Source organism: Silene latifolia, chromosome 6, assembly GCF_048544455.1.
Source record: "Silene latifolia isolate original U9 population chromosome 6, ASM4854445v1, whole genome shotgun sequence".
Classification (NCBI taxonomy): domain Eukaryota; kingdom Viridiplantae; phylum Streptophyta; class Magnoliopsida; order Caryophyllales; family Caryophyllaceae; genus Silene; species Silene latifolia.
In genome coordinates, this window is record NC_133531.1 from 17,296,425 (window position 1) to 17,309,567 (window position 13,143).

General features: G+C 34.9%; 1 protein-coding gene across 1 annotated transcript; it reads right to left on the bottom strand.

Moving 5' to 3' along the window:
- Positions 1-11,582: 11,582 nt before the first annotated feature.
- Positions 11,583-12,821, bottom strand: LOC141587641 (F-box/kelch-repeat protein At3g23880-like). The gene has a single exon (XM_074409115.1). The coding sequence runs from the start codon at positions 12,819-12,821 to the stop codon at positions 11,583-11,585; it is 1,239 nt and encodes a 412-aa protein (XP_074265216.1).
- Positions 12,822-13,143: the final 322 nt, after the last annotated feature.

Here is a 13,143-nt window from a genome sequence, read left to right on the forward strand (position 1 = left end):
GCTTATACCTTACAAAATAAATCGTTTGATTCAAGTTGATTACTTCTGGAAAGTAATGAATATATGACTTACATAAGAGTGTTTAAGTCACAACTCACTGCAAGGCTTAGAAACATGAAAATCCGAAATAAAAAGGCTTGATTAGTGACAAAGGGTTTTTGCACTAATAAAGAGAGATTTCAATGCAAGATTGGTGGCAAATATTTTTGCACTGGTTGAAATTCTTAAGTCTATTTGGATCTTCTTAGGGATTGTGTTTCATTATTATGAAATACATAGCAAGTGAATCTAAAACTCACTTCTTCAATTAGAAGGAATGTATTCAATACATGTCTTGAGTTTTGTAGATTCTTGCAATCCTAAGATAATGTGAAACTTAAGAGAGGGTCTTAAGTAGGACATCAATGAGTTGGAATCAACATTTTTGATCATATGATAAAACAATTTCTCGATAAGTCGAGAAGTTGTGTTTATGCATGAAGTTTAGTGGGAATTACGAAAATTTTAATTAGTCTTATATGTGGATGACATATTGATCATTGAGAATGATTTAAGACTTTTGGAGTATTATAATACATCTTTAATATCCGGATTTATGAAGATAAATCCACATGATATTAGCGTCAATAAGAAGTCTTATGTTGATAAGATTCATGACTAGTTCAATTAAATTGAACATATTTGATTGATTCCATTTGCTTCCGCTGCCGAATCAATTAAATAAGAAATGATGTATAACACTTTATATACTTTAAGTATGATGAATTGTTTCAAAATCGAATTTAAGTAATAAGTTACCTAGTAGCCATAAAGATTACTCTTAATTGCTTACAGAAGCATTAAGGAAGTAAAGCAAAGTGTTTATGATGCAATTTTGTGTAAGGGTGCTACATAAGTGACAATTGACAATTGAGATTGCGCATGGTTTCCGACAAAACCATAATCAAAACACATTAGGATGGTTAAGATACCATTGTGGCTATGTTATTTAAGAAATAGATTTTCTAGAATCGTTCTAGGCAATAAAGAACAATGAGAAATATTTACAACGGAAATTGAGTACACTTGCAATCATGAGATGTGCAAGAAGGATGAGTCCCGCACACTGTGAAAACAGTGGGAGCTATTGTAACACCTGCGAATTTCTCATTTTGAAATTTAAAATTTATTTAACCGTTTAATTATTTTATTCTATATTTTTAAATTATTTAATTTAATTGATTCATTTTAAAACATAAATTTTATTAAAGCTATAATTTATATAAAAATACGTATTCTAGTTGGATAGTATTAATAATGATAATAATAATAACAATGTTTCCGTCTTAAGATATAAACATAATTCCGTCTAGCATTAGACCGTCACATTTTCATATATGAGACTATTTTTAATCTCGATCAATTAAAGATTGACAACACTCACACTCTACATTAATATAACCCTTATTATTATATTATTATTATTATTATTATTATTATTATTATTATAATTATTATTATTATTATTATTATTATTATTATTATTATTATTATTATTATTATTATTATTATTATTATTATTATTATTATTATTATTATTATTATTATTATTATTATTATTAATGCCCTACTTGTCCCAACCCCTACTAAACCCCTTCCTTTATTTCCCATCTACCTGGGAAACAACCAAAAAAAAGAAGCAGCCTGCATTCTTTCGAAATTGAGACAAACAGGCAGAGTTTACCAAAACTCCATTTTTGTCTACACAAAAACTTAGATCTCGACTTCGTTCCTTCACCACTCCTCTTAATTTTTGTATCATTCTTCTCCTTATTTCCTCCTTCATCTTTCAAGGTAAGAAAGTCTCGTTTTTTTGATGGTTTCGTTTTTCGCCGTCTTATAAAAGTTTCGATTTTTGCCTCAATCCTTTCTTTTCTTGCTCTCTGATGAAGGATTTGAAGACCCGGAGCAGTTTGAGTCGGAAATCGTGCTCGTTGAGGGAGTTATAAGGTAACGGTGATAGGTTACTCGACAAAAATGTCGAAATATCGTCTTATGTTTTATTTTACATTATATGATCCTATAAGGATGAAAGTCGTATGTTAAATTTATAGAATACACTGTATCGTCTTTTGTATTGGTTGAAGTTAGTGTAGGATATAATTGTTGTCCTTAGCATTGGTTAAATGAATTCAGAGAGGGTGTGAGATATGGATGAATGTATAGTTCATTAAATGAATACTCACCAATATTATATATTGTCTTAGTAATGGTTGAAGGTAGTGTAGATTCTAATTATCAATGAAATTTGAAAGATTTAGGATGTCAGTGTTGCGTGAGGAGACCACTCAGTGGAGTGTCAGTAATCAAACGCCAGAAACAGGGTTCTTGCGGCTGTTTTTAGACGGGTTGCTAGCTTGCATTTGAGCCAATTTGTTTACCTCTGTCTCAAGTGTATATGCAAGTATGATATGGGTCCTTTGTATGGTTAGTTTCCGCCTTCTAACATGCTTAAAAACTTGTCTTAAGTCGGCCTCATGAATTGTTAGAAAAACCAAGTATAGATAAGTTGATGATGGATGGTTTTTGTGGACTGTTTTTGGGTCGATTCCACGGATGATTTGAACCAAATAGTTGATTTTCGTCTCCCTTGTATATCCAAGTATGTACTGGGTTGGTTGTATGTGAGAAATTTCACCCTTTTCATGCTTAAAATCTCGTCTTAAGACGGTCACAAAAGAACTTTATAAATCGTGAAAATGGACCTTGTCGAGCAGTTTTCGCGGGCTGTTTTGACGGGTTTCTTTATGCTAAATTGAACCAACTTTCTTGCTATTGTCTCAAGTACATGTACATGTTGGGATTGGGTCTTTTGTACGGATGAAATCCGTCTTGGTTTAGCCTAAGAAACCGTACTAAGACGGCTGGACAAAGAGGGAAACAATGTGTTTTGTTGGATTGTATACTGCGTTTTTTTTGGCATGTGCTGTGCTGCTGGCTGCTTATGCAGGGACTGGACGACTGCCAGCATTGGTATTGAGACGGGTTGCGGCCAGGCCGTTGCCGGGTTAGGCCGGTTATGGCTAGGCCGTAGCCTTAGTTGGGTTAAATTTTATCCGTGAAATATTTTTGTCCGGGTTTGATTAATTTGAATTTCCGTCACATGATTTATGTATCTTAAATTCATTATTTGTCATTTATTTATATACTTCTCACATGAATCGTAAATGTGGAATTTGTTATTTATTCAAGTTAGAATTTGATGAAATGTCTTATTTACCTATAATATGAATTTTTAATCCGTTCCTTCTCATTTATTTATCGTATCTCAAATATGAGTGAATTATTCTACTCGTTTAATTAAATTGAGTCATTTATAATTGAATGCTTGTTTTGCTTATTACAAATGGTTCATTCCCGTTTGTTTACATTTTTATTCAAGTGACAAATATTGAAGAAATAGGTTACTTATTCATATTCATGATTATGATTTGGCATGAAATATCTTATTTGGATTATCATCGGCTCATTACATTAGTAGTCTCATTCTAAGTTGATTCGTATCGCTTGGTTGAGTCGTATTCTTATGATATATCTTTACGCCTTACTTGTGCCGTTCTGCCAAGTGGGTTGCGCCGCTCTCGTGCCGTTCCACCGGGAGTTGGTTGATTTACGTTTTTCTCCGCCTCTTTCGGACTGTTCTGCCGATTGCGGGTTAGCCATATCGTATTCTGGTGATAATGCCTTTATGCTATACCGTATTGCTTGACATACCTTTACGCCTCTTTCGGATCGTTCGCCGATTGTGGGTTTAGCTCATATTTTCCGCCTCTTTCGGATCGTTTCGCCGATTGTGGGTTCTCGACTTCCGTTCGTCGATCGAGTCTTGGATGCGGACTGTTCGCCGCATGTCGAATCGGGGACCGTTCGCCCCGAGAGTCTCGGCGATTTAGACTAGGACTCGAGTCTTGGGAGTACCATTGTCGTCCTACCACTGTGGGAATTATATTTTGATATATGAGTAGTAAAGGTCTTGCTTGGTTATAGATATTGGTATTTGTCTTTCAAGGCAAGAGTTATGCCTTGTGTTGTTTGTCTTGGTCCTATCGGATACTAGGGGTGAGCTATAAGCCCTCTAGTTGCGATATGATCGTCGGGATTGATGCTCCCATCCGTTCTTATGGTGAGATGCAAGCCATAAGTATGAATGTGACATTAGTAGCCACGTCCCGTGCAATGTTTGCTAAGTGGTTTTCCAAGTAATGGCTACAGTTTATATTCTTGTAATTTACATTGACTTATCCCTTACTTAACTGTTTCACATGATTCGGATTCTAATCTCATATCTATGTTATATTTCCTTGAAACGCGTGCTTTGAATAAATGGTCGTATTCTTACCTTTCATATTATTTAATTGTCTCACATGAATAGTTGAATCTTTATTATGCTAATGTTGATCTATCTTATTCCATCTCATTTAATTGTCATGTTTAAACATAAACTTGATATTCTCATCTTTTGTAAGTGTCTTATATGACTTACCTATTTTAGTTCTTTGTTATGTTCATTTTGACAATTTGTGGCTGGAGAACCTTGAGTTACTCCCCACTAACTGTGACGTTCATGTTTACATGAATGACAAGTATTAGTGGTGCATTCATGGGGTGAAGACATGTGTGAGCTAGCGAGCACTTCGGCCTAGTAGTTGGTTTATTAGGATTGTTTAGACCCACCTTTTATTGTATTGTCATTCGAGGGATATATTTTCCCTCACCTTGACTATCACGTTTGTATAATTTAAAATCCTTATTTTCGCACTCTTTATTTATGTTTTAGATTTTGGTGTACCCGCGCTTTAAATTTTAAAAGTTTTAAAAATTCCCTAAAATTCCGCATTTTATTAGTTATATTTTCCGCTTTTTCGCGGGGTGTCACAGCTATTCTAAGGCTAGAAGGTCTATGTCTTGATTGGATCTCGACACGTACTCAGAAATTTTTGTAATGCAAATGTATACATTACAAAGGAAAACGAGTATGTAGTGAGGTTGAGTAAGGTACAAGAAGTTGATAAAACCTACTAACCAAAGCCTTTTCATAGGCTTAACATGATGAGTCATGTCATTTCAATTGAATTAAAATGAACAACTACATACAAGATCAAATTAGATTATAGAACATGAAATAGTAATCAGGCATTGACTATTCATATGTGATAATCGCATTTATCGTTCGAGTTTTACTTTAAAACTCTTTTATTATACTTTGTTACATCCAAACGGGTTGTAGAGACAATTGAACCCCGTTAAAGTGAACACGGATTAGCATTGTATTCGCCCATAATTACTTACATGAGGTGACGTCTCAAAGTGACTAGAGTGTGATGCGATTGATGGCAAGTTCAAGTGCCATAGAGTCATATGAGAATGACTAGTCGATCACATAGGCAGACTGTTAGGAACACTTTGTCGGGCCTTATGACCGCTTATAGAGTTATGGCAAATTTATATAGCCTGATCGTGGCGAGAGCTACTATAGTATTCTAATGAGTCGATTCTTTTGACTAAAGACTGTTCGCCTAAGGTGGCACAGTTTCAGATTAACTTTGATTTGTGTTACTACGACCTTCGTAAATGGGGTCAAATGGGCATATTTTGGGTTATGATGGTTGTGGCTAGTCGAAGGGAATAAGTGCGATAGGAATTGTCCACCCCCTTGTCAGGGTTAAAACAATATCTCAGGGCCACTCGAGGAATAATGAACTGGAAATGCGTGGCCACGCTCGGAAGGTATCTATGATAGATAAATCCGGTCAATCAGTTATTCTCCAGATCGAGGAAACCACTCTCGATATGATCACTTGCAAGTACGACCCGAAAGACACCTTGCATTGAGTGGGAGATAGTAATAGGACAAGAGAATTGGTGACGCACACTTGTCGAGGACAAGTGGGAGATTGTTGGAATATGTGTCCTCCGACAATAATGTGATCACAACTGTTGATCATGATGATCACATGTTTAAATCTCATTTTAAGAATACATGTGGGATGTAATATTTTACAGTCAACTGGTCCACACATATCGGTAATGATTGGCTGACTAGAGTTTGACATTACTGTCGTGCGACGGTGGTGATCAGTTGATCCCCTTAGGTCATACCTAAAGGGTAACACTCTTAATTGATTATTTAATTGATCGTATGACGATACGAGTTAATTAAATTACCTAAAATTGACGGGCGATTTTGGAAGTAATATTTACGTGTCTTATTATATTTGATTATAATAAGATACGGTCTAAGTAATCGAATTGTTTTGTTACTTAGATGAAATTATTGTTTACGGAAACAATTGAAACGGAATGAATAATTTATTATATAAATGCAAGATGTTGTGATTTATAAATTGGTAAACCATTTTGGTACAAGTAATTGTGAATTACTATGTTAATTTTTATAAGTGACATATTTTGTTAATATGTTGATTTTTAATGGTTAAAAATACATTTTATAAATAAGGTGTCATGAAATGTGTCACATGTGACATATTGACAAAATCACAAATGAAATGGACTCATCCATTTTATGTGTGTATACCGAAATGGAGGGAGTATTAGGATAAAATTGTGTTGATTATTTGTAAGTGGAAAACACAATTATAATGCCTACCTCTAGCCTTGCATGCATAGCTTTCTCTTGGAAAGAAAAAGGAGAGCATGCATTGGGTCTTCTCCCATCCCCATTTTCGGTTTTACCATAAAAAAAAAAAAAAAGAGCAAAAGTTTTTGCTTAATTTTTTCACTACATGTGCATTATTCATTCAACACATCTAAAACAAATGTATTTTAGAGAGATAAAATTACTCCAAAATTCCTCTCCTCTTGGCCAAAAATTCAAGAGCACAAAAATATTTTGGGTCAATTTTTTTAGTAAGATTATTATTATTCTAGATCTAATAATATTAATCTATTAAGGGGTTATCTTGGGTATATGCTTTTGGGAGATGTTCTAATTTGAACCTTGTTCATCCAATATTTGGAAGCTCAGGAACAAGTGAGTAGGAGAACTCACTTGTGCCCATAAACCGAAATATCAATGTGAGATGATAATTTATTCTTTAATTACTTTATTGTTTGCATGCATAAGATCACCTTTTAATTTTATGACCAAATTAAAATAAAACATATATGAATATGTTGAGTAATATAGATCTAGATTTCTAACAGCAACCACCTCCTTGATGAATTAAGGAAGACAAACACCCAAACTAACACAGGTGACACATAAACTGTCATCAAGAAGCAGTGAAACCAACAAAGAAAAAACCCCATGGTTACCAATCAAGCGACGTCCTGAAGACGGACAAAACACTCGGAATCGATCAGAGAGCAAAATCAGAAGAGCCAAAACTCTCATCCACTCAAGAAGCTCATAATCCAAAAACAAGCTTGAAATTACGATCAGAAACATAAAGACCTTCAAAAGGATAAAGATTAAGACAGTCAAGAACATACCAAGAGAGATAAGCGGACCCGAGATGAAGGGGACAAACTGTAACCGAAGATACCGGTAAGGCGGAGGCGAATGGAGTCACAAGCAGACATAAAAAGGAGGAAAAATCAGTGGTTGCGATCAAATTAAAATCTCTTCTTATTGTTCTTTTTCTTCGAATCCATTTTTAAAATAATGCTGAAAAATAAAGTATTTGTTGTTTTGGATCGGTTTTAAAAATATTTGTCAAAATGGTGGGTTTGGGTTTTCACAACCTAAAATACGGAACAAACACGCTATTACCAATGACGTGTTTTATGAACCAATGACGTGTTTTATGAAGGAAACACGCCATTAGCATTGACGTGTCTTTACACTAGTTTTTTCTCCAACGGACACCCTCACATTAACTTTAAAAAAAAAATTACATAAGACACGCCAATGGGAATGGCGTGTTTCTTTCCCAACACCCGCCATTTCCAATGGCATGTTTGCTTTAGTTCATTTTATGAAAGTTTTTTTTCTACTTACTATAAACACGCCATTAGTAATGGCGTGTTTGTTCCGTGTTTCAGGTTCTGAAAACTCGAGCCTAGATGGACACCATTTTGACAAATATTTTCAAAAACGACCCAAAACGACAAATACTTTATTTTTGAGCATTATTTTAAAAACGGATTCTTTTACTTCTCCTTTCACTTTTATGGGTCAAATTGAAAAACTTTGACCGAAAATAAGTCAATAAATAATTAATATTAATACATATAATTAAAATATTTATATTTATTATAAAAATATTTTTCACAAAATATAATTTTCGATAAAAACAAACGATGTATACAACCTGAAAAATACGGTCAAAGTGACGCATTGGAGACCGCCCAAAAGCAAAGGGGAAGAAAAAGAAGAATAAGAGGGAATACCAATTAATAGACTATACCACAACTGTTGGTGTAGAATCTGAGTTCTGGACTAAAGTTTTCGAGTTTTATTTTAAAAAATCTGAGCTATACGGTAAAGTTTTTGAACTTAAAACATAAAAAAAGATAAAGTTTTAACAAACCCAGAAAAAATGCACATAAGCTCGGATAAATATATAGTGATTGTACAACGTTTATTATACAGCTGGAGGTATAATAGTATTTTTTATTCATTTTTTTTAAGAATTCAATTCAAAAAAAAATTAAGTTTGCTATTTTGTACTCCCTCCATTCAACTCCAAATGGTACTTATCACTTTTTCACGTTTGTCAACGCGAGTTTTACTTTGTAAATATCTTAAGTTACACATTTGTAAAAATTATAAAAGTTTGATATTTTAAATTTACTCCTAAAGACGAATAAAAGAAGATCCCACATGAATATATTTTATCTTATATATTGGGAGGAAATGAGAAGAATCTTCTTACTTGTGAATAGTGTACAAAAAAAGATAATTACCATTTGGAGTTGAATGGAGGGAGTAATTAACATGAAGTATTTTATTTTAGGTCATGTTCTTTGTATTTAATTTTGCTGAATTTTTCTAAACTAAACTTATAAGATCTGAACTAAACTAAACTTAATTTTTGCTGAACTTGATTTAACTGAACTTAAGGGGGTGATTTTACGTTCCAAAGAACATGACCTTAGTTTGAATACCTGTTTGAGTTAAGACTGCATTCCACACAAAAAATAGTTCTCGACTTCTCGTCAACCCTCTTATAAATCATACTCTCTCAATTCCATTTTTATAGCTCCCCTCTCTATTTTTGAAGGATTTAAGAAAAAGTGGAAAATTACCATTACCCCTTGACTAATATAAGACCGAGAAAATTGCTGTGAACCTGAGAAAGTGAGAAACCAAAACATGATTTCCTAGAAACAACTAAGGGGGTGTTTGGTTGGCTCTCTTGGAATGGATTGGAATGGATTTGCTCCATTCCAATGTTTGGTTGGAGTCTTTTGGAATGGAGTTAGATACCCAATGGATTCTAACTCCATTCCATCCCCCTAGAATCTCATACCCAACTTTCACCCTTGGTATCAAACTCCATTCCACCCTTTTACAATTTTAAGATGAACCAAACAAGTTTATGAGGGAATGAATTTAGAACCCCATACAATTATGGATTCATATTCCAATCCATTCCATTCCATGCTATTGAACCAAACGCCCCCTAAATGAGTTATCTACTATATTGCACTACCTCATTCAGACTCGTGTCAATGGTGGATTAGGGAGGAGAATATGTATAGCCTTTACCTTTGTGCTACGAACACAGGGACTATTGTCGAAAAACCTCATATTCAATAAAGAAAAGCTGTAACACAACTTACAGCAGTATGATAGAACCAACAGTAATTCAAGCTAACCGAACATCAAGTACAGTAGCGACGGCAATATCCATTGTTTCACAACAGAGAGCCTTCTCAAAATCATCATAAGAGTTGGTATGATCTTATTCATGGAAAGGCGGCAGATAGATCCTCGGCTTCATATCCTTTGAGCAACTCCAAACTCTCTGCATAGATTTCTAATTCTATCTGACGACTTATTATAGATTAGTCATGCTCAAGCACTTGGCAACTAGCAAAATTATACTACTTCTTACCACACTTAAGCTAGCTACCATCAACACTATCATAATAAAATACCTTTGAGAAACCGTTTTGAGTACGACTTGAATAAATTAAATCGACAATAAGTTGAACGCACGTCCTGAAAACCTTACACTCTACACCCCCTTCCGCTGTCCTGTTTCAGCGCCCATATGCGGGAACTTACACAAGAAACACAGAAAACAGCTAGTCATATTCCCTAAGAAACAAAAACCATCAAGTATATGGCAGTTTGGAAAAGGTGAATTTTTCGACATTAGTCAAGGGAAACAAGATGGGTTGGTGTTTCCGGTATTCCCTATGATTAGCAGCACCATAATATTGATCATTATATTATATCCAAACTACTGTGTTACCCCTCGAAAATGATAGCCATTCTGAAAACCACGAAACTCATACGTATGCTTAAAATCCAACTTGTCAATATTGAGGCCATTGTCTCTGACAGTCCATCGTCAATCATTGTATATATAAACTGCAACACTCACCTTTGTAGCCTCTAGATCCTCACTTCCAACAGTCGTGATAGCAGCGACAACTTAATCCTTTCTTTGAAAAGTAAATTCAAACGCACGTATAGATAATGCTACTGAAGCAAGTAGTTCACACAAACAAACTTACAAAACTGTTTTGTATAAATAACTGGTTAATTTTTTAGTTGAATAGCCACAATGACTAGTTTGATGCACACGTTTTAAACTCGAGACATGTGTGACACTCTAAACAACCTTATCAGATGGCATGCTACATTGCCACCCAATATGAAATAAAAGCTTTGCGTCTAATCCCCCAAACTGTTAATGAGGCGACTACAAAATACTTTTACATCCAAAAACAAATGCTTACTAGAGGTTGCGTATCCAAATTATCACAACTCTCTCTTCATATTAAATCTTTTCCCCTCGTAAGGAAAACACACACCCACAATGAAAAAACTCCAAAAGCCAGAACATCGCGAAAGATGTGAAACTTCAGCATGTAACGGAAATATTTATACTCAAGTAAGTATCGTAAACCACTCATGTACAAGATGTGAAACTTCAAAACATCTCAAGTAACCAATTCAGATCACGTACCAATATTTATACTCCTACAACTCAGCATGTAAGCTCACTCATTCATATGAACTTCCACAGCAATTTACTCCTACTACTCAGTATGTAACCAATTGTAGGTTAACTATCAAGAATGACAGCAAGTTTCATATATATTGCAGAGCTGCTACATATCAAGCAAATATTCAGTATTGATATTAACAACGGTAATTATTTAATCATGAAGAATACAGAAATAGTTGGGAGAAAGAAATATAAAAGTACCTAAGCATATCTGCAGAATTCAAAGCATACACGGCCAATAGAATGCCAAGAAAAACGAAGCTATGTAACACGAATTATTTATTCACATAGAGCAAGAGAAATGATAGTAACTAACATATTCAAGATTGGCTGAATAACAGCCGCAGGTTCTTCCCAAAACCATTCGTAAAACAAAACAGAGTCGTATTCTTTTATTCATGGGTAATCCCTCAAATCACGGGCTTTATATTCTTTGGACAACACCAAGCTCTCCGAATACTCTTCCAATTTAAAAGAGGATCTCATAGAATTATTCAACTCATGCACTTGGCAACTAACTATATTATAAGCCTTATTCCCATAAACAAAATAGCCACCATCCCTATCACAATAGAAAATCTTTTTTGTTGAACCATCGTGCACATTGAACAGTTTATAACCATCACGACTTGATTGCCCGAAAAACCAGAGAGTCCATCGCTCCTTTCTGTTCTTCTGTTTTAGTACCCATATATTGGAAGTTAGCTCAGAAATACTGAAAACCGCCAGTGACTTCCCAAGAAGAAACAGAAACCTCAAGGAGCCTGTTTCGTCCACACTAAATGGCAGTTCCGAGAGAGTGATATTTTCATTATCAAAGTCAAAGGAACCAAGATGAGTTAATAATCCACTACTTCCTTTATCATTTCGTCCAAGCCAGTATGCTGCCCCTTGAAAGTAAACTCCAGTTGACAGAGAATTAAATAGCCAGTACCAATTATAAGTGTTCAAAAAACTGACATTGACAGGATCAATTCTATTGGTCCATCGTTGATTACTGAGTGTATAGACTGCGGCATACAACTTTCCAGGCTTTTTATCCGGATTAAATCCAAATGTGAAAACCACCACTTTATAATCCTGAGTATCAGGGGCGAACCCAAACAAATACCAACCACGGTCGATCAAAGACGTTTGATGTGGGCATACTGGGCAAGCGGGAATTACCAATGATTTGCGAATAGAAGGGTTCCACAATCTCAATTCTTCGCGGATACTACAGAAACCATTTTGTCCGACTAAAAGCAACCCATTACAGCTACCTATAATATAGTACTTGTATGAATCAGATTTGCTGAAAATGCGATCGGTTTCTTCAAGAGTTTCAGCATCACGAATTGTTAACAAACACCCTTCCTTTCCATGGTATCCCAAACCCTGGAGGGCTAACAATAATTTAGTAGTATTCCGATAATTGATTTTACAAAGTTTGAAATGCATGTTCATAAAATTAGGGTTATCGATAATAGAGCACCAATATTTACATACGCACCTGGATTTTAATAGGGTTTTGGCCGGCAACGATAAGAAAATCAGAGTCCAAACTTCGGGTGGTAAGTACTTGGATTCTGAAGGTTTGTTACTGTTTGATGATGATGATGATGATTTCGCTTTCTTTCTTCTTCTGCTCTTCATTTTCTACGGCATTTAAGGAAATAGGGTTTCTGCAATTCAATTGATTCCCCCTTTCTTTTCCCACACTCGTAATTTGCAAATCCTTTTACTTTTTGCGGAACAATAAAATCCGTTTTGTCGGGTACGGCTCACATGTAAACGGGTCATCAGCCCTTTCAATTCAACTCCGAACTAATTAAAATCTGGTCTTACGTTTGTGTCGATCCATTTATATAAATGGGTCATCAAGCCTTAATTGTAAGCCGCTAATTTTGTGTCGAGTTTGAGTTGTATTTTTGTGTCATGGCAATATAAGGTGTAAGTATAATTATGCGAGGTAGAA

Coding starts and splice junctions, on each gene's coding strand:
- LOC141587641 (XM_074409115.1), bottom strand. CDS start 12,821: ATGAAGAGCAGAAGAAGAAAGAAAGCGAAATCATCATCATCATCATCA.